The 18,853-nt window shown below is 46.7% G+C and overlaps 3 protein-coding genes across 4 annotated transcripts; 1 reads left to right on the top strand and 2 right to left on the bottom strand.

The window, feature by feature from the left end:
* The first annotated feature begins 1,885 nt into the window (after nt 1-1,885).
* On the top strand, nt 1,886-5,994 carry LOC102687308 (dynein light chain 1, cytoplasmic). Its single transcript, XM_006640300.3, has 3 exons — nt 1,886-1,995; nt 3,540-3,677; nt 5,607-5,994. The coding sequence occupies exons 2-3, from the start codon at nt 3,546-3,548 to the stop codon at nt 5,742-5,744; spliced, it is 270 nt and encodes an 89-aa protein (XP_006640363.1). The 5' UTR covers nt 1,886-1,995; nt 3,540-3,545; the 3' UTR covers nt 5,745-5,994.
* A 1,225-nt stretch (nt 5,995-7,219) lies between these two features.
* coq5 (coenzyme Q5, methyltransferase) lies at nt 7,220-11,772 on the bottom strand. The gene is made up of 7 exons (XM_015366011.2): nt 11,533-11,772; nt 10,847-10,996; nt 10,220-10,444; nt 9,525-9,631; nt 8,983-9,071; nt 8,575-8,686; nt 7,220-7,665 (listed from the first exon to the last, which is right to left on the bottom strand). Exons 1-7 carry the CDS (start codon nt 11,741-11,743, stop codon nt 7,564-7,566), a joined length of 996 nt encoding a protein of 331 aa, XP_015221497.1. The 5' UTR covers nt 11,744-11,772; the 3' UTR covers nt 7,220-7,563.
* Nucleotides 11,773-12,316: 544 nt separating this feature from the next.
* tfip11 (tuftelin interacting protein 11) lies at nt 12,317-18,821 on the bottom strand. Of its 2 annotated transcripts, none has more exons than XM_015365962.2 (14): nt 18,668-18,821; nt 18,099-18,338; nt 17,519-17,675; nt 17,075-17,231; nt 16,807-16,934; nt 16,228-16,383; nt 15,770-15,961; nt 15,215-15,526; nt 14,840-14,946; nt 14,571-14,739; nt 14,135-14,378; nt 13,754-13,896; nt 13,103-13,268; nt 12,317-12,786 (listed from the first exon to the last, which is right to left on the bottom strand). In XM_015365962.2, the coding sequence occupies exons 2-14, from the start codon at nt 18,302-18,304 to the stop codon at nt 12,437-12,439; spliced, it is 2,487 nt and encodes an 828-aa protein (XP_015221448.1). In that variant the 5' UTR covers nt 18,305-18,338; nt 18,668-18,821; the 3' UTR covers nt 12,317-12,436. The 2 variants fall into 2 exon arrangements, with proteins under 2 accessions (XP_015221448.1, XP_006640362.1); XM_006640299.3 differs by having other exon boundaries at nt 18,706-18,820.
* Between the last annotated feature and the right edge of the window lie 32 nt (nt 18,822-18,853).

Raw genomic sequence — 18,853 nt, 5'->3', positions numbered from 1 at the left:
TAGCACCAGGGCGCCCCACGTCCGCTCCCTGAGGGCATAGGTTTCTATACGGCATTCCTGAACTCTTTGCACTAATGAGCCCGGGCCTTTTTCCCGTCTCGCCGCTACGCATATGGGTCTTTTTCCGCTCTCCTGCTCCCCACGGTTAGTCCCTTTGGACGTCCGTGACAATAATGTGAGTATAACAGCTAAGAAGTGGACTTTTGTTTGCTTCCAGAATACTGCTTTAGTCCCATAGCAGAACAGCAGGTCCACTGCTGTAACGCGGGTGGTCTGTGCAAAGGAATGTGATCTACAGGCACAATTTAGTCATTTTGCTTGCAACAAGTGGTCTTAGCCAATTGTCTACACATACAAATGCTGCACATGTCGAATCGTGTTGGCCAAGATAAAATTTTATAGATAAAATTGTTTTTGTACAAGCAGTATTAATAAATGAACACAAGGTGTCAGTATATGATTAGGAATTAGAAGATTTCTATTAAACTCAGACTTTCAGTAATTTTAACAGCTACGACATCATGAATTAAAAAATAAGTGGTGTTTTGGACTCTTTTGCAGACAGGAGCAAGGGATTGTGTTTGTTAGAATGAATCAATTAAGAAGTCAAGAGTCAGCTCACAGTTTTTAAATTCAAGCTAAATGTTAGCTTGCACTGTGTTAGGTCATGTGGCACTGACTCTAACTCTATTTCTGAACAGAGTTCCTGCCACAAACCTGAAAAACAGTAGGTGTCAGTGTCAAGAAACCGCTCTCTGCACCACGTTCAGCACCAAAGCTGATCATCACACTGTTTCCCAGTACACCCACTCACCACAACAACTCAGACAGGACAAACTTCGAAGGGGATTGCAAGTTTTGTAAGGAGACAACTCTTTTCAACATAGTGATGAAAATCAAAGACACATATGAGTAATACTGCATGACCTGTTTTGGATTTATCTAAAAATTAGTGCTGTTGGAGTAGCCTTGTAACCATAAGAGTAGTTAAAGTGAAAGGTTGATGGTGTTCCTGCCAGTAGGGAGCAGAAGGGTGGGACGGGCGTCGGTGACCACAGTCACAGAGGAGGGCGTGCACTGCATCAGCATATCTGTTCAAGTGGCTTAGCACCAAAAAAGATTAATCATGAGGACAAAAATGTAAAACAAGTTGCAATTTGTGAGTTGTGTAGCTGTGCTCCTAAAAGTATAATAAGGGACACCCAAACTAGAGCCACAGTCAGGGATGATTCAAGAGCCAAGCCACTACAGAGTGGTGCAGACGGGGGCAATAGAACCCCAAGGGTGAACCCTTTCCCCAGATTCGAGGAACTGGTGTCCTGCATGTTCTAGGTGCGAGATTACCGATATAAATGGTGTTGTCTCACACAGAAATACATAGTGAAGTAATGACTATATAAAAAACGTATTGAAGACGTTTGAGTAGGGAGCTGGCTGCAAAGGAACGGGTAAAGATCCATTCCCTGGTAAAAGGTAAAGAAATGAAAAGAAACACTACGTTATGGCTGTCTACAACTGAAACGTAGTGTTTCTTTTCTTTAGCGTTTAGCAGGAAATGAACCATTATCTGTTCCAATCAAAAATGTATTGCTTTGATCACCAGTATTCTTAATACAGCATGATTCATCATTTATATATTTGTGTGAGGGAATGTATGTATCTGGACAATCAATACGGTTGCTGTATTTATACGTTAAAATTAAAATCTTTCTTCTGACCATTCTGAGTTTTGCGGTGGACAGGATGATGTGTCACCATGGAAACTCACGTGGCGTCTACCTCAGAGGATGCTGGTCTGAAATAAAATGCAGAGATAAAACCCATGGGAAAGTAACCAATCACTTGCAAGGGCTGTGGCTGTGAGCCAATCGGAAGCTGGAGGGTGGGGTTCCCCGCGCACTGGGATTCGCAGCGCGCAGAGGCAGCGGGAGAGCAGAAAGGAGCTTCGCCGGAGACGGGCGGAACAGAGCGCCGAGCAGTAACCAGAGACCCCGGGTGAGTGCGACCTGGCCGGTAGGACTGAGCTGTGGGCAGAACAAATGTATGTAGGAAACATGAAGAGGGTCGCTTGGACCATCTCCTACACTTTAACTGTAGTGTTCAGAGAATCGAATCGGGAGAAAAACTCTTTTATTAGAGCGAAGTTCAAAAACTTTGATTAAATTGGAACAATTTATTCGGTAGTACTTGTTTCCTCTGAAGTACTTTATCTTCAGTAGAAGAAACTATTCTGCCTAACATCTGAGATTTAGTGATGCGCGTAAACAATCCTTAAACTAAGTTTCACCCCGCCATTATTTAGCTCCGGACTTCAGGTAAGAAATCCCGCTTTAATAAGACGCTGCATGGCGAAGCAGTAAATGTGTTGGTTGGCGATAACCACAGAGAGCTGATGTCCTCCAGTGTTAGAAGGAGCTCCGGTTTCCAGAAAGATCGGACGTCCAGGTCTGCCGGCTATGCTTGTCGTCTTATTGCCATGTTGTAATAGAGGCCTGCGATTGCAATATAAAGAGCTTAACATTAGACTACGGTAAGAAGAGGTACAGTCTCAGCCATTTTAAGCCATAATAAAGCTGTGTGACATGACTTCATTTAGTAACATTAACGAACATGGTGAGTTCCCATAGAGACCAGGCCAGCCTGTACACGCACATCTGGATACACTGTTCCCGTAGAGACCAGGCCAGCCAGTACACGCACATCTGGATACACTGTTCCCGTAGAGACCAGGCCAGCCAGTACACGCACATCTGGATACACTGTTCCCGTAGAGACCAGGCCAGCCTGTACACGCACATCTGGATACACTGTTCCCGTAGAGACCAGGCCATCCAGTACACGCACATCTGGATGCACTGTTCCCGGGAGACCAGGCCAGCCTATACACGCACATCTGGATACACTGTTCCCATAGAGACCAGGCCAGCCTGTACACACACATCTGGATGCACTGTTCCCGGGAGACCAGGCCAGCCTGTACACACACATCTGGATACACTGTTCCCATAGAGACCAGGCCAGCCTGTACACACACATCTGGATGCACTGTTCCCGGGAGACCAGGCCAGCCTGTACACACACATCTGGATACACTGTTCCCATAGAGACCAGGCCAGCCTGTGTAGACAGCTTGCAGAGACACATGGGCTCAACCATATGTTTGAGCTATATTAGAGTAGTCTAAAGAGCTGGGACTGTCATAATCTGTCATTCAAGCTAGTTTAATGCAAGGTAATCAGGTGCATGAGCATTCTGGTTAAATATCAGCCTGAGAGCTGCTTCGACCCCGGGCTAACAGCAGTTTGAAGCCATTTCCATGGAGTCTCTGTCTCACCGACGGGTGAACACATACTACCTGTCCTGGTTCATATTTGCTATTAGATTACAACTGTTAGCCAACATACCTTTCATTTACTGACACTAAATCCTAAAATAAGGCCTTTTTCAACACAATAATCTTGAAAGGAGCATGATACTGTACTTTTGATCATGTGAGCTTTTGTGCTGCGAGAGTGAGAAATCTTTTCTTATTGCAACAGGGCACCATGTCTGACAGGAAGGCCGTCATTAAAAATGCTGACATGTCTGAGGAGATGCAGCAGGATGCAGTGGAATGTGCCACTCAGGCCCTGGAGAAGTACAACATTGAGAAAGACATTGCTGCCTACATCAAAAAGGTGTGTGAATAAGAATGCAAAGCTTTCAGATGGGAGGAGCCCTTCTGTCCATGTAACCTGTTCAGTTATTATCTAACTGATCAACTGTTTCTTGAAAGAAGCCAGGGATTGGGCTTCAAAGCATGGCTGGGAACATTTTCACACCCCGACAACTCTATTGTTAAACAAAATGCCTCCAGTACTTGGTTTTTAAATGCACTTCCAGGGTTTATGCCTGTGCCTATCAGCTCAGTTTTTCGCGCTTCATTCTGAAGAATTACTGTATTGACTGTCAATGACATAATTTTGAATACTTGTATCGGAATCCCTGGTAGTCTTCTGTTTACTTCCCATTAATCCTGCTCTGGACTGATTCCAGAGCATCAGTGACTATAATTGTGTACTTGCTAATACATTGTACAGTTAACATCCCTTGGTTTAAATGTTATTCTTTTAACTGTATATCCCAGCATTTTGTTTGTACCACATTGTTGGTAGGTGTCAATATAAACACTTGTCTTTCCTAAGAATGACAAAGACATGGTTGTCAGAATCTCATTTTCAGAAGAAGAAAGGTAGGAGCTACTCAGAGTTGTGTCCCAGGCTAACGCGTGGTGCTGTGGACGCTGCTGGAGACATTCTGATTTAGTATAAAACCTGTTTTGATTGTTACACTGGGGTTCTCCACAATACTCAGTGGAGTCCTTGTTATCTTCCATCATGTACTGGAAAAAAACTTGTTATTAAGTCGTTGAATGAGAAGTAAACATTTTAGCCTTTCCACACTTCCTGCATTAATGTGCATCTCATGGTGATCTAAAAATAGTCTTCTATAATTTTATTAAATTTAATCAGTAACCACTGCCCCTTTAATTTGTTGACTTTATGCATAAAGTAGTACAAACGTTTTCATTTAATTAATTGATATAGTCACTTAATTGTTAAGCGCCTTGGGGCAACCTTGTTGTGAAAGGCGCCATATGAATTGAATTGAAAAGTATCAAAGAAAAATTTGCAGTTGTGATAACTTAAGAAGAAAGAATGTCCCATGAAACAAACTGGTGAGTACAAAGTATAGCTGAACAGTGGAAAACAATGTACAGTTTTCAGTACTTTAAACTTTACAGGTACAATAAAACCTAAAACTCCTCCTTTCCCACAAATCCAATTATTTTCTGTTTTTATTTTTAAGTAAAATGTCTTCACTTTTACATTATAGTGTACTTTGTGTTGATGAGTGGCAAATATACTCAGTTAAATCATGGTTCCATGCTGTAATCCTATAAAATGTGAAAAAGTCCAATGGGGGTGAAGACCTTTCATAGGCACTGTATTTGGCTTATCTTTTTTATCCAAAACAACTTTATTTGTACCTTATATAACTTATGTAGCTTATATAACAAGGTATTTTACCATTACAATGTCTGTAAAATACCTTGCTCAAGGCTACAATAGCAGTTCTCCACCTGGGTTTTGAACCTACCACCTTCCAGTTCCAAATACAGAGCCCTAATCACTCTTACACATCACTGCTATCAAATAATCTATTTATTTGCCTTATTGCCTCAGTTGATATTTCATGTGCTCGTAGTATGATACAGCAGTCATATTTCCTGGGATCATAAAGAGTTTCTAGACAATTAAACTTTGACACCCTGTGGATCACATAGACAACCCTCACATGCAGCCAGCACTGACACTTCCCTAGTACTTTCATGATGTGCTTTTCAAAAATCGCTTTCAAGCAATCATGTTCCTGATGTTCAAGCTTCTTAGTCTGGTGCAATTATATAAGCAGGCTGCGGTCACCCTACAGCTGGACACGATAAAACAGCTCCAGATTGTTGGGATGTTGTCTGTACATCTCCTCACGAAGTCAGTTTTAATTTTTACACTACTCCTTCCTTTTTAGACTTCATCCAGTCTCTATTTTTGCTTCTGTTTTTTCAGGAATTTGACAAAAAGTACAACCCTACTTGGCACTGTATCGTGGGAAGGAATTTTGGCAGTTACGTCACTCATGAGACCAAGCATTTCATCTACTTCTACCTGGGACAAGTGGCTATTCTTCTCTTCAAGTCTGGATAAGAAGACCAATTCACATTCACACATGATTCCAAAGTCAATCAATTCCATTCATCAGACAACAGACTGATCTGTGGAGCTCAAGCTCTACAGGAATTCATTGTCCTTACTGCAAGGACCTGGAATTTCTGTGCTGCTTTACTTGTTTCTTTACTGGTAGAAATGTTCATGTATCAAATACTTGTATTTATTTTTGTTCATTTTCTATACAGCAAAGAAAACAGGCAACTCTAAATAAAAGTTTTTTTAGAAAGTCATGTCTGTATGTGCATTAGTTTACCAAGTACATCCAGGACAGCTCGGCTGGAACTGGCACACTCACACCCTAGATATGTGTGCCCTGACCAGTTCTGAGTATTTAGTTGTTCAGCCTGGTATTGTGAAATAAGCAGTTGTATTTGTGAATTAAATTACATCAAGTAATTGCTACTGAACAAACTCCAAAAAATATATTTAACACATGAGTTCAGTTTAATCTTTTGCAGCTGGTTGTTAGAATGCTAGTATTCGTACATTCCCATCTCTTATGAGGTTTACTTCCCTTTCTCAACAACTGAAACCTCAGATATGTTATCTTGAAACCAAACCCTTGTCATGGATGCAGGCATCTGTAATGGGAACAGAATGCACATCCAAAAAACAAGCCCTTTGTTATTAAAGAGCTGGTTGACGTTTCCCTTTAGAAATGTCTGTCACCTCAACTGGGTCTGGAAACCTGATGCTCCCTCATGAGAGATTTCATTGTGTGTAGTAGCTATAGTAACCTTTGGCAGCTACATTTAAACAGGTTTATAAAATAACATTTTTAAACTTTATGCACATGAAATCGTAGTTATCAAGTTGCCTGCTAATTACCCTAGTGTGCTTTAAAAACCAATTTATATATTCTGAATAGATTTTCTCTGACATTTCACAAATATTAGCAAAATCCACTCATTTTCTAATCACTTCATCCAGTACAGGGTCACGGAGGCTTTGGAACCTATTGCAATCAAGCAACATCCTGAACAAGCAGCCATCTACAACCTGGGCAGGACACTTAAGTTGAACCTATCTAGTTTTGAAATGTTATTCATTACTACCCATATATTGTCCCCATTTAATAACGTTGGTTATTTCAAAGTGGACATACAAGTGGGTGGACAGGTGGAGTGGTAGCACTGTGGCTAAGGATCTGTGCCTGTGGCCAGAAGGTTGCTGGTTCAAATCCTGTGGTGGGCAGAGGAATCCTACTCTGTTGGACCCCTGAGCAAGGCCCTTAACCCCAGCTGCCCCAGGGGTGCCATATAAATCGCTGACCCTGTGCTCTGACCCCAAGCTTCTCTCCCTGTCTGTATGCCTGTGTCTCATGGAGAGCAAGCTGGGGTATGCAAAAAGACTAATTCCTAATGCAAGAAATTATATATGACCAATAAAGTGATCTGATCATACTTATACAGTATTATACCACAATAGATGCATTAGCTCTTACAAAGAGAATCTTTCAGAAAACTTTATTAAAACGTGTTTACATTTTTTTATACATTCATCAAATACACAAGAGTGTTAATATTAACATTGAACCCTACAAAGATACAGTGGGAAGACACAATCTGATTTAACATATAAATTAAGTATCACATCAAATTCAAAACAACATTTTATCAAACCCAAGTGTGACAAAATAAGGTAGTTTTTAACTGTAGTTCACACCCTGGCCACAGTTTTGGTCAGTCTGTGCCAAGAGCCAGATTTCTGCTGAGGGCAGGAGAGTCAACTGTCTCTCACACTAATACTAGGTTGAGGCACTGTGGAAAGTAAAGACTCGCTTAGAGTCTCTACCTTATAGTTTGAACCCAGAGTGAATGGCTACCACTCCACCTGTCAAGTTGTGAAACTGGACCTTGTAGAAGCCAGCATCTTCAATCAGGGCCTTGAATTCCTCCTGGAAAATGAAAGCCTGAGATCACTCACAGGCCAGCATCACAATGCACCAGAGAAAGGCAAGTGCACACAACAAGAGTCTACTGATGTACTGTATTTTTAAAACTTAATTGTACTGTATTGCATCCAATACAATACAGTTCTGTGGTTAATTGACACATCAATCAAATAAATCAATAAACTAAACAAATATTTTAATTGAGTGACAGGTCCATTAAAAGGATTTTTTGTTCCTTAGAACATTACATCTTACAAGCATTTAGGTGGGAAGCTGAAAAGGAAAAGCGAATTCAATTCCACACTGAAAACTAGTGAAGAATGTCTATGTAGCCTTCAGGCATGACGAGAGAAAAATGAAGGGGTAGGAAGGAGCCATCAGGTGTCACTGAAATACACCTGCAGCAGCTATATTACCCAGCAACTCACAAGTGCCAACTCATGAAGTGAGCCTGGTCAGTACCTGGATGGGAGACCCCTGGGAAAACTAAGGTTGTTGCTGCAAGAGGTGTTAGTGGGCCCATTAGAGGGTGCTCACCCTGCAGTCTCTGGGTCCTAATGTCCCACTATAGTGACGGGGACACTATATTGCAAAAAAAGCACCATCTTTCAGATGCAGCATAAAACTGTGGTCCTGACTCTGTGGTCATTAAAAATCCCCAGATGTTTCTTGAAGAGTAGTGGTGTTAACCTGAGTGTTCTGGCCACTTTTCCCCCTGGTCTTTATCAATCATGGCCTCCTAATAATCCCCATCTCTGATTTGCCTTCATGCTTCTTCACTCTGTTCCTCCCTGCTGATAGCTCATGTGTGGCGAGTATACTGGCGCATCATCCAGGTGGGGCTGCACACTGGTGAAGGAGGTAGTGTTTCATTACTCAGACACGTATAACTTGAATAAAATGAAACTGCACCTGGTCTGGGAATCGTCGGATGCTCTCCACCAGGTACTGATATGACTTCCAGTCCCCGGCAATCACTTCTCCCAGCACTGGGATCAGCTGGAAGCTGTAGGTATCATAGAGTCTGCAGATATTAGAGCAGAGGTTTTGGCCTGTTACTACAAAGCATGTAGCACAGGCACACCATGCAACATAAAATAATTACAAAATAATCCAGGTTTTTAGCAGTAAGGCTAATTAACCCGTGTCTACACAATGACAGGAAGTGTGCAAAAAGCTGATTTTTCTGATGTTGCATAACCATTGGAATGAAACTGCACATACTTTGTAAACCACTGCTGTGCAGTATCACTCATTCCTCTCATCACTGTCAGTTACCCTCACCTTTTTAATCTTTTTTATCTAATCCCGCTCTCTCACCTGGACAGCAAAGGGTTGGAGACTCGACTGAACTCCAGACACAGGAAACGCCCCCCTGGCTTCAGGACCCGGTGTGCCTCTTGGAGCGCCTGCCAGAAAAGAACAACAGACATCAGGCACAGCAGAGGCTACTGTAGGACAACAGGAAAGTTGCAAATGATGGGAGGTCATTTGGGATCCTCACCACTCAAACAAAACATCCCAATATAATACAGCACTTACAATCTCACTACACAATTATGAAACACACGACAAACAGAAAATTCCCTGCAGCTTGTCAGGTGCTGTCGACTGCTCTGGTTACACAACATCACTATTAAAATACCATTAAATCACACAAGGTTTTATAAGCTTCCAGTTATGCCACAGCTGTTAGTTCAATTCCTTATTTTAAATGAGTGGACTATAACTGTAACTGTAATCACTTTTCCTTCCAGTTAGAAGCCTGACTTTAGTGCTCAGGTTAATCAGAGGGGTGGCCATCTACAAGAGAATGGCAGTGAAGTGGTACAAAGACAAATGCTCTGCCCTTGGGATTTCACCTGCTCGATGTGCGTGACGTTGCGAATCCCGAAAGCAATGGAGTAAATGTCAAAACTGTCATCGTCAAACGGCAGTTCCTCTGCATTGCCTACCACCCAGGACAGGCCTGCATACAGACAAAAGACTCGCTCAGCTCTGGTTCGGTTCCCTGTCTGGCCCAGTCTGGTCAGAAGCAAGAACCGACCCGAGCGCTCACTGTGCGCTGCTGTCGCCTCCTCATGTACACCAGGGATTTTCAACCATTTCTGACTGGTGGAAAAGAAAATAACCCCCCGTTCGAATATAAAATCAAAATGAAGTCTACTATAAATAAAGCCATTTTTGTCAAATGAATTATATGAAAAGAAGACTAACATATCAACAGACCGCGTGTTCTGTACTATGAAACGGTTTTGATTATGCACACTACAGGAACAAATGGACAGTCAGTGAGGACCTTCAACAGCTACTGGACTCCATGTTCAAAATCTTCTCCTCTGCATAACAGAAACCAACTGCTTCACTGAGGAATCTGCCACTTTTGTTCTCCCTTGTTAAATATTAAACTTTAAAGCAATGACCTTCAAATACAATATGTAATACCTGTTCTTTCAGTGTAGTGCTTTGCGTTTTTAGAAAGGTACTCTTAAATAAAATTCCATTATAATCTTTTGCCCAACGAGAGAGCACTGTGCCCATACAATGAGAACTTTACCTGTGCTGAACCCCAGATCAACTGCACGCTGTCTCCCCACTTTAAGCATCTGCTTATTGATGTCACACACCACTGCCAAAGCCCCATCACCGGTCCCTAATCGGCCAGTCTGATAGCTAGCGGAGATCTGTTGCCAGGAGGGAGTTTGGTGAGAAGGAGCTGCACGCCAGGCTCGCCGCGCCTCTTGAGAGCGCACATACTCCAGGAACCGGAATGAGATGTCACCTGAAGAGAGGCCAGTACAATCAGGTCAAGACCCTGTGAGACCGACACTGAGCAAGCTGATGTCTCAGTCCGGCCAATATGCATGTACAACTGTCTACATCTACCTTTCTGCATGTATACCTGTCTCTGTGCCTCCATGCCTGTGCCGTGAGCTTTTAGGGGGATTCTAATTAAGAGCTGTTCAGCTTCTCCATCAGAAAAGCTCTGGCCCTGCAGTTGCTCTCATACTGAGCAGGATCTCTCTTACAACAACACATCATCAGCAGGTAAAACATACCAGTCTCACCAACTCACCTTCCCACTTAGCAGGGGAACAATCCTGCAATTGAATTCCACTTCACAAGTGATCCCTCTGTGATCCCTGGGCATCTGCCTGTGTTTCAGCACACCTGTGAGGCTCACCTGTGCCACCAGCAGTGTCCAGCAGCCGTGTCCCAGGACTGGGGTTCATCACATGAAGAAGGGCATCCTTCCAGAGCCGGTGAACCCCCAGGCTCATCGCATCATTCATCACGTCATACTTCTGCGCCACACTTTCGAACACCTGGTACACTAGGAGACCGGGAACACACCGGCTGTCATGGACAACGACAGCATTAACCAACCCCACAGGCATCTTGCTAAATACGGCTACATTATGAAGGACCTCTTTCAAATTCGTTTGTTTACCTGGACTCTGTAAAAACAACGACAGGCAGCGCTGGGATGATCAAAACGTATCCTCAGCTGAATGATACAATCGGAGGCAGCCCGTTCTTGTGATAGTGTGGAAATTGCTAAATAAATCCTAAGCCTAGCAATTAATTTTATATTTAGAACTCCATAAATATAAAACTATTAGCCGGTTTGCAGAAGAAACACAGTACTTTAAAGGTTAAAAGCAACATCTTACTTAACTATTGAATATTCTGAAAACTAAACTGGGTAGCTGCCTCAGGATGCGTAGGCTGCAAAGGAACAAATAATAGGTTTATTCCGTGCTGAAAAGAAAAGAAAGGAAACAACGTTTCGGCTGTGGAGCCCAAACCTTATTTTTTCTTTCTTCTCTTTTCAGCACGAAATAAACATTACTTATTCTGAAACCTCACCTCTCTCAGCTTTCTCCTCCTCCGACACCGTCTCGAACCCAAAGTGTGTGCTTCTCTCTTCCGACCCGGATTTGTAGCGCCTCCAGGACACGGCGGACCAGGCTGATTCCCTAACATCCACTACGGGGATCCGACACTTGGACCCAGAAAAGAAAAAAGTCCAATAAACGGAAAAACCCCGAGAGCAACTGCTTCTGATGGAAGCCGCCATCTTACTATGTCCTCTGAACTTCCTTGTCACATGACAAGGGCCAGTTCTGGCTTCATGAAACTGCGACACGCCCACAATGCCATCTTCTGCAGTTTTTTCCCCACTTCTCACTCACGACACGTAAGGCCATTTTCATATCAAACTGGATAGGAACGCACAAATCACAGCAGCGCGTACAAATCGTATCTCTTTGATAGAGGGATGTCCAGATGTTTTGCTTTTTACAAAAAATCATTTTTGTAGCAGAGCTGCTAAGAGTGTAACACAAGCATTTACATTTTATATATAAATGTTTCTTTTTCTGTTTAAAACTGTTTTACAGAAATTTCCCATGCACTGCTCAAAGACAATACTTTCATATGGGGATTGTGTGCTCCCTATACTGCACAGGAGGCTCTCATCCAAAGGACTGTGGTAGTCAGGTGTCTGCCTCCCAGCCACCCCAGCAGCCACTGGCCTTCTCTTGCTTTGGGCCTGATGATTCACTGATACTTGACTGGATGTGATCAAGGTGGTTCTCTGGATTCAGCCCATCCGGGCCTGCACAGGTAAAGAGTCATGACTCGAAACACATTAGAGGTGAGAAAATATTACAATTTTATTTGAACAAAACAGTGGTGCATCCTTCTCCTCCCACCCCACCTGGCCGCTTGCCCCGTGCTGGCTGATGCAGGAACGGGCCGTGGCCCCCCCTCACCTGGCCATGTCAATGAGGCTCTGCAGGGAGGTGGGCACCCAGGTCTTCTCCCCCTGCACGAACACCACGCCACGGTCGATGTAGATGACAATGCGCCCGAAAGTGTACAGCTGCTTGCCCTCGTGGCGCTTCCCCACCAGGGGCATAAAGACGATGTTGTGCTCCTCGGCTTTGGCCTGGATTAGGTCCTTGAAGTTGGTTGGCACGGCCGCGGCCCCGATGCCCCTCTGCGCCACGCTCTCCGCCTCCCGGCGCTCCTGCAGCGCCTCGTACTGGAAGTCCTTGCGGCGCTCAGTGTGTGTCAGGTACGCGATGTTCTCCCTGGCCCCAGGTTGCTGGTACACACCTGGAGAGAGCGGGGCCGCGAGGGACAGAGATGAGCAGGAGCGGTTCGAGGACTATCCAGTTTGTACTCTCGAATGGAAGCTCATATAAGGATATTACACAACTTACAAACTGAAAACTTAAAGGAAAAAATATACAATAAACAACACTTTTGCTAAAGGCAGTCTATACAAGAGAGCCACACGTTCTGAAATCTCTTATGTTCACCTTTCGAAGAGGCAGTTAATAAAACTACAGTTCCTGCAGTCTACATCTGAAGAGGCTCCTATATGGATGTTCTCTCTACTGTTATAAAATTCTGGTTAGTCGACGCTTACCAATGCCAGAGGAAACTGCGCGGTTCATGATGTCCAGCGCCTCGTTGAACTTCTCCTTGATGACTGGTTGTGCAAGAACAGCGTCGGAAAAGACAGACTTCCAGCCCAGGTACCAGCGTGTGATCTCCTCGTAGTTCGGACTGTTACTGAGCCAGGAGCACAGCACCTGCCAACACAGACTCGGTCTACTGCTCTGTCTCTGCAAAGAGGCCCTGCGGAGCATCACAGACCGTCTACAGCCGAGCTACCGAACCTTCACTGGACACCCACCGAAAATACGAAAAATAAACCAACCACTCGTAATGTGCCATTATTTAGACTTTTACGCATCAGGGAAACTATAAAAAGGCAATCAGGACTGTAAGATATACCTTTAAAGGTATAGGATTTAAATCAAGGGATGTGGTGCTGAAATAACACAGTGCACTGGTAAAAACTCGTTTAGAATATTGTGACAATCTTGGTCTCCACAATTCCTGCTCTAGAAGAGTATCCAGATATGCTTTCATGTTTGAGAAAGGACTGTCCTACAATAGCAGGCTATAGAAACTGAATCTCTGTTGAGTCCACCCACTGAGTCAACCCAGTAATGAGCTTGAGGAACAAGAGTGAGACACGAACCCAGGGCTACAAGTGGAAACCCACACTGACCTGTAGCCACTTGGGGAAGAAGTGCTTGTCCAGCAGGCTGACCAGGCAGGACAGCGACAGCATTCCCTCCCAGTCCAGTACCCAGTACAGGGGGTCCATGAGCTGCTGGTGGGGGTTCACGACCAGTTCGCTGAGACAGAGTGCTGAGATAGCAGGGGGCAGGGGGAAAGAGAGGAGAATAAAGAGAGTGACACACAAAAACGATGCAAACTCCACGAGACAGATACCAGAGTGGAGCGGTGAGTGCGAGAGGGACGACTGGAGAGACAGAAAGCAGGAAGGGAAAAATGGTAAGAGAATCAAACTAAAGCAATGAAGAGCGCAGGGAGGAGCTCTGGGGCAGGGACAGGCGGAATAAGAGAAGAGGGACGGGGGACTCACCCAGTTTGGGGACGATGTTCTTCACCATGAAGGCCTCCCAGGCGCCTGGCGTGAAGACGTCCTTCCAGGGCTGCAGGATGAGGCGGGCAGATCCGTCGCTGGGGTGCCAGCGCTGCAGGGCGCTCGCCAGCTTGCTTCGGATTGGGGGGTACAGAGGCTCCAAGCGCCCCTGCAGGAGGGGCAGCCAGGGGTGCAGCCAGGAGTGGATGGGCACCGTGTCTGTCAGTGGGTTCCAGCTCTCCACCTAGAGACAGAGCCCAAGGTGGCAGCTGAGTTTCAAACCACTGTGCTTGTGCCAACGCAGCCAGTGTCAAAGACAGGCAGTGTCATCGGCCTCAAGGCGAAACAGCCACTGTGTCAGTGTTAGTGGACTGCTGCCAGCATTGGTACGTCAATGTATTCATTTCACTGTGCTGGTGTCAGGGAGCTGCCTCACCTCCCTCTGCAGCTTGGGGAAGATGAGCGTCTCCAGGATGTTGTCCAGGATCCAGATGGGCAGTAGAGGTGCCCAGCTATCCAAAAAGTCCACCATGGGGCCGACGTTACGGGGCTGCCACTGTGACACAGCACTGCGCACCAGGGGCACCCACACCTCCCACAGCAACCTGCAGACACGGAATCCGGGATGTAGTACACACACACTGACCAGAATCTCAAATATTGCACCCTATCCCCAAGACTGCTGCCCACCGCCAGAGTTCTCACCTGTGGTAGGGGTCCATGAGCTGGTTATCTGCTCGGCTGTGGGGCAGCTGTCCTGACTCCAACACTGCCCTCCAGCGGCCAACCTCCTCCAGCCCCCGTGTCCCATCCTACAGGGACAGAAAGGGTTAACAGCATGTGTGTGTGAAATGAGCCCACAGAAGAGTCCATCAGAGCACAGCACTCGGGTGTGTCACTGTCAGAGGGCACAGAGCTCCTGTGTGTCACTGTCAGAGGGCACAGAGCTCCGGTGTGTCACTGTCAGAGGGCACAGAGCTCCGGTGTGTCACTATCAGAGGGCACAGAGCTCCGGTGTGTCACTGCCAGAGGGCACAGAGCTCCGGTGTGTCACTGCCAGAGGGCACAGTACTGAGGTACCTTGAGGGGGTCCCAGCCACGTAATTCCTCCCTGAGCAGGGGATGGACCACGGCAGCAGCGAGGTCAGCGAGGCCGAGCATCTTGTACTCCTGATAGTAGTCGGACTGCAGCTTCTCGAAGATATGCGCACACTCCTCCAGCGTGAGCGGCCCATCCTGGCCCTGGCCCTCCTCGCTTTTCTCAACCAGCTCGAGCACGTGCTCCAGCCGCCCCAGGGCAACACGCTCCTGCTTCAGTGTCTCCTCTAGGGCGGCGCTCTCATGAGACAGAGACACCACCATGTCCCGCTCGTGCTGAAGCCTTCGTGCGCTCTGAGAGAGAGTGAGAACTTCAACACAGCTGTCTGCTGCCTGTGCGCAGTCCTCGTCAGCCACTACCACTACACTGCATGATACAGCATGCTGGCTGGCTGAGGCACATGTTTCACACAAGTGATTACATAGCCTAAGGGCGGAGAGAGAGGGTAGTTCCAGCTACAGGGACAAGGCGGGACGCAGAGGGTAGTTGCAGTGAAAGGCATGAAGAAAGAGGGCGTTACAGACATATGGACTGACCTGTAGAATATCCTGCTCCGTGAGGTCAATCAGCAGCTGCAAGTTGTGCTCCAGCTCAGGAAGTGCGAAGCCAGGACTCCGCTGGTCCTTGGGGGCGGCACCAAGGGACGGCTCCTCTGGAACACTGTGCTTCTGGCTCATCTGACTGTAGCTGTAATAGACCTTCTGCTCACGGCCTGTCATATCAATCACCTGCAACACAGCCCAGGGGACAGACTGATACACTTTCAAAACACAGCAGAAAACTGTAAAGAATACTTTAATTTATTTTAGACAATTTGTCATAGACCTATGCTATAACTTACCTCAAAACTAGACTAGATTACTATGACTACATAACTCAGCATAATGGTGATAATTCCAGAACACTAGCAAAGAATACTGCTCTTGTATCTGGTGTGATAAAACATGCAATCGAAACACTAGATTAAACGCAGTGTCTATATCTCCCTGCACACCTTGACCTGGGCCAGCTCCGCAGGGGGCGCAGTCATGCTCTTGCCCACCGCCTGCCCCCGGGCCTTCAGCTCGTCCACCGTTCGGTACGAGTATTTGGGCTTCTTCTTCCCAGCCCCTGGGTCTCTGCGCCACTGGCCCAGCTCCCGCTGGAAGTCCTGCGGGAAGAGAGGAGATTCTGAACGGGCAGCTGGGCTCCCTGCCTGGCCAGCGGGGGAGAAGTGAGAGGCAGCGGCTCTCGGGCGAACGTGAGACTGGAGTTTCACACGTGACTCAGAAGGGCAGACAGCAACGGGAATTTATTCCACACCTCAGTTAAAGCTGCTGCACAAATGTAAAGATGCAAACCAGCAAGACACAACACATGAATGAAAAAAATGAATAAATGTGCTGTGGCTTTGTACATTTGTATGAATGTGATTCAGCAGAACTAAAAGTGCAGCAAACACCTTTAAAAAAGGACCTGAGCGCTGGCTGCCTTTTACCAGAAAGGAGTAAAAGCTTCACAGAGGTAATCCCGAGGCACACAACCAGAGACTGTTGGGTGCACATTAACAGGCCAGATCCGGAGCCCCACTCACCTTTTCCTCCTCTTCCTCAGAATCCACGATGGGGAAGTCCTGCAGGGACTGCTGGGTCCTCTCTGTGCCATAAGCTCCCACTGCCCCCTTGCCCTTGCGCACCTTAGCCTCAATGGGGTTCACAATACCTGGGCAAAGACATAGCATCTGGCACTGAGGAGCAGCACTGGCAAAAAAAACTCAGTAATGACAGACAACAATGGGCACACAGTCACACTGTCAGGACACTGAAACAAGCACACAGATCCCACAGATCTCTCATCATTACCCTGTGCATTCTTGCCCAGCCCTTTGCCTGGCACGTAGCCCATCTTCTGCAGCAGTTTCTGCCCAATTCCACGGGTGTGTTTCTCCCAGGTGCCCAGGTCCTGCCCACCACGAGTGCCACTGCCAAATGCCCTCTGGGAGCTCTTAAAGTTCCCCCCCTGGTGTGCAAACAGAGAGAAGGCAGACACACAGGGGAAACAGAACCACATCAGTGTGCTGTATTACCCCGGTGGCAACAGCCCACTCTGTATGCATAGCTGTACCTGCAGCAGGTGCGAAGAATGAGTAAGGGACAGAGAAAAGAAAACTCCAGCCACCGGAGCACAAGCAACTGAACTGAAGGCCATATTGTGAAGAGAGGACACTGCAGCGAGCCGTCAAGCAGGATTTACAGAAGAAACGGGAGGTTCTTCCCCCCCAGCCCCTGACCTCAACCCTTTCTCACCGTCTGCAGCCTTCTGGGCGCTGACTCCCGGGGGGGCGCCTGGGGAGGGTCTGCCTCTGGTTCTGAGTCGTCAGATCCCTCCTGTTCTCTCTCCTCGGCCGCGCTCTTCCGGAGCCCCGCGCTCACGAAGCTGACAGGTGCAGTGTAGTCCCTGGACCTGGACACAGAGCAAACCATGTAGGAAACTGCCCCAGATATAAAACATTATACCCACTTTAATAAGGCTGTGAGATTTTCCTGAAGCAATTTTAATAATCCCCCTCTCTGAACTGGCTTCATCACGCTGCTCTCCTCCCCACTGAGAGCTGCTGTGTGGTGAGCAGACTGGTGCAGCCTCCAGGTGAGGCTGCACACTGCTGGTGGTGGAGGAGGTAAAGAGCTTTGAGTGTAGTGTCCAGAAAAGGACTATAGAAGAGTAAGAATTATTATTACTCTACAATACAGAGGATACTTAAGGTTTTTATTTTTTTTTATGATCTGAATGCACTACAGCCCTCGGGTTTGCACTGAATTCACAAACTCCACTCTCTTACACTGACACCCAGATTCAAGCAAACTGGCAGACAGGGGCACGGCGCACCTCTTCCCACCAAAGCTGGGTCGCTCGTCATCGGAGTCGCGCTCGGCCCACACGCCGTATGTCGCCTCCTCTTTGGTCTGGCGGTGCCGGCGCCGGTCGGGGTTGAACTCGTTCTCTAAGTCCCAATCCGTCACCTCGAAGCGCTCGACCTCCACACCCTCCTCCTCCTCCTCGCCCCCCCTCCCGTACAGGTGGGACAGAGACATCCTCTGGGCGGCGCTCGGACTGGCACACTGCGGTCTGCAAGGGAAGGCAGGACCGTGAATGTATTTTTGCTGCTTATAGAAAGATATCTTCACCGTGATAGGAGATCGTTAAAGGATATCCTGTCAGATATTCTGGGATTTAACAGGCACCGAGAATCCAGATCGGGCAAAAAAAAATCGTGTAGTTTTTCAGGTTCTGCTCGGTCGGGTTCCGTTCTGTGGCCCAACGTCCAACACCAGAGTGCGGTCCCGACCAGGGGCGCCCAGCGCATCCGGCACGTCACAGCTCATTTTCAAAATAAATTAACCAGCCGGCAAGTAAGGCGTTTCCCGATTAGGAGACAGAAAACTGGACTCCTTTACCTCGATGGATGACGATTAAACACTCAGCAAACACCAACCTGCTTCCCTGCCGAGTATTTTCGTGGGGAAATTGCCGGACTTCGCTCGAAAACTAAATCTCGCCTTAACCCGAGAAGCGTAAACAGAGCGACTTCCCTCCACTTCCTGAGAGTGCACAGTCTACACCCGTCCCCTAGAAACGTAGAC

This window comes from Lepisosteus oculatus, chromosome 22, assembly GCF_040954835.1.
Source record: "Lepisosteus oculatus isolate fLepOcu1 chromosome 22, fLepOcu1.hap2, whole genome shotgun sequence".
NCBI classification, from domain to species: Eukaryota; Metazoa; Chordata; class Actinopteri; order Semionotiformes; family Lepisosteidae; genus Lepisosteus; species Lepisosteus oculatus.
Note: the sequence above shows the minus strand (reverse complement) of the source record. Positions and strands in the feature narration are given on the sequence as shown.

Excerpts from the sequence above, each read along its gene's own strand:
- tfip11 (XM_015365962.2), bottom strand. The coding sequence starts at position 18,304 with ATGTCTCTGTCCCACCTGTACGGGAGGGGGGGCGAGGAGGAGGAGGAG. Across the intron at positions 17,676-18,098 it reads CCCAGCTTTGGTGGGAAGAG|GTCCAGGGACTACACTGCAC; the intron begins GTGCGCCGTGCC and ends CTCTGTGTCCAG. Across the intron at positions 16,384-16,806 it reads CTGAGGAAGAGGAGGAAAAG|GACTTCCAGCGGGAGCTGGG; the intron begins GTGAGTGGGGCT and ends CTCTTCCCGCAG.
- LOC102687308 (XM_006640300.3), top strand. The coding sequence starts at position 3,546 with ATGTCTGACAGGAAGGCCGTCATTAAAAATGCTGACATGTCTGAGGAG. Across the intron at positions 3,678-5,606 it reads TTGCTGCCTACATCAAAAAG|GAATTTGACAAAAAGTACAA; the intron begins GTGTGTGAATAA and ends CTGTTTTTTCAG.
- coq5 (XM_015366011.2), bottom strand. The coding sequence starts at position 11,743 with ATGGCGGCTTCCATCAGAAGCAGTTGCTCTCGGGGTTTTTCCGTTTAT. Across the intron at positions 10,445-10,846 it reads GGACACTGCTGGTGGCACAG|GTGACATCTCATTCCGGTTC; the intron begins GTGAGCCTCACA and ends GCCTCTCTTCAG. Across the intron at positions 7,666-8,574 it reads TCCGACGATTCCCAGACCAG|GAGGAATTCAAGGCCCTGAT; the intron begins GTGCAGTTTCAT and ends TTCATTTTCCAG.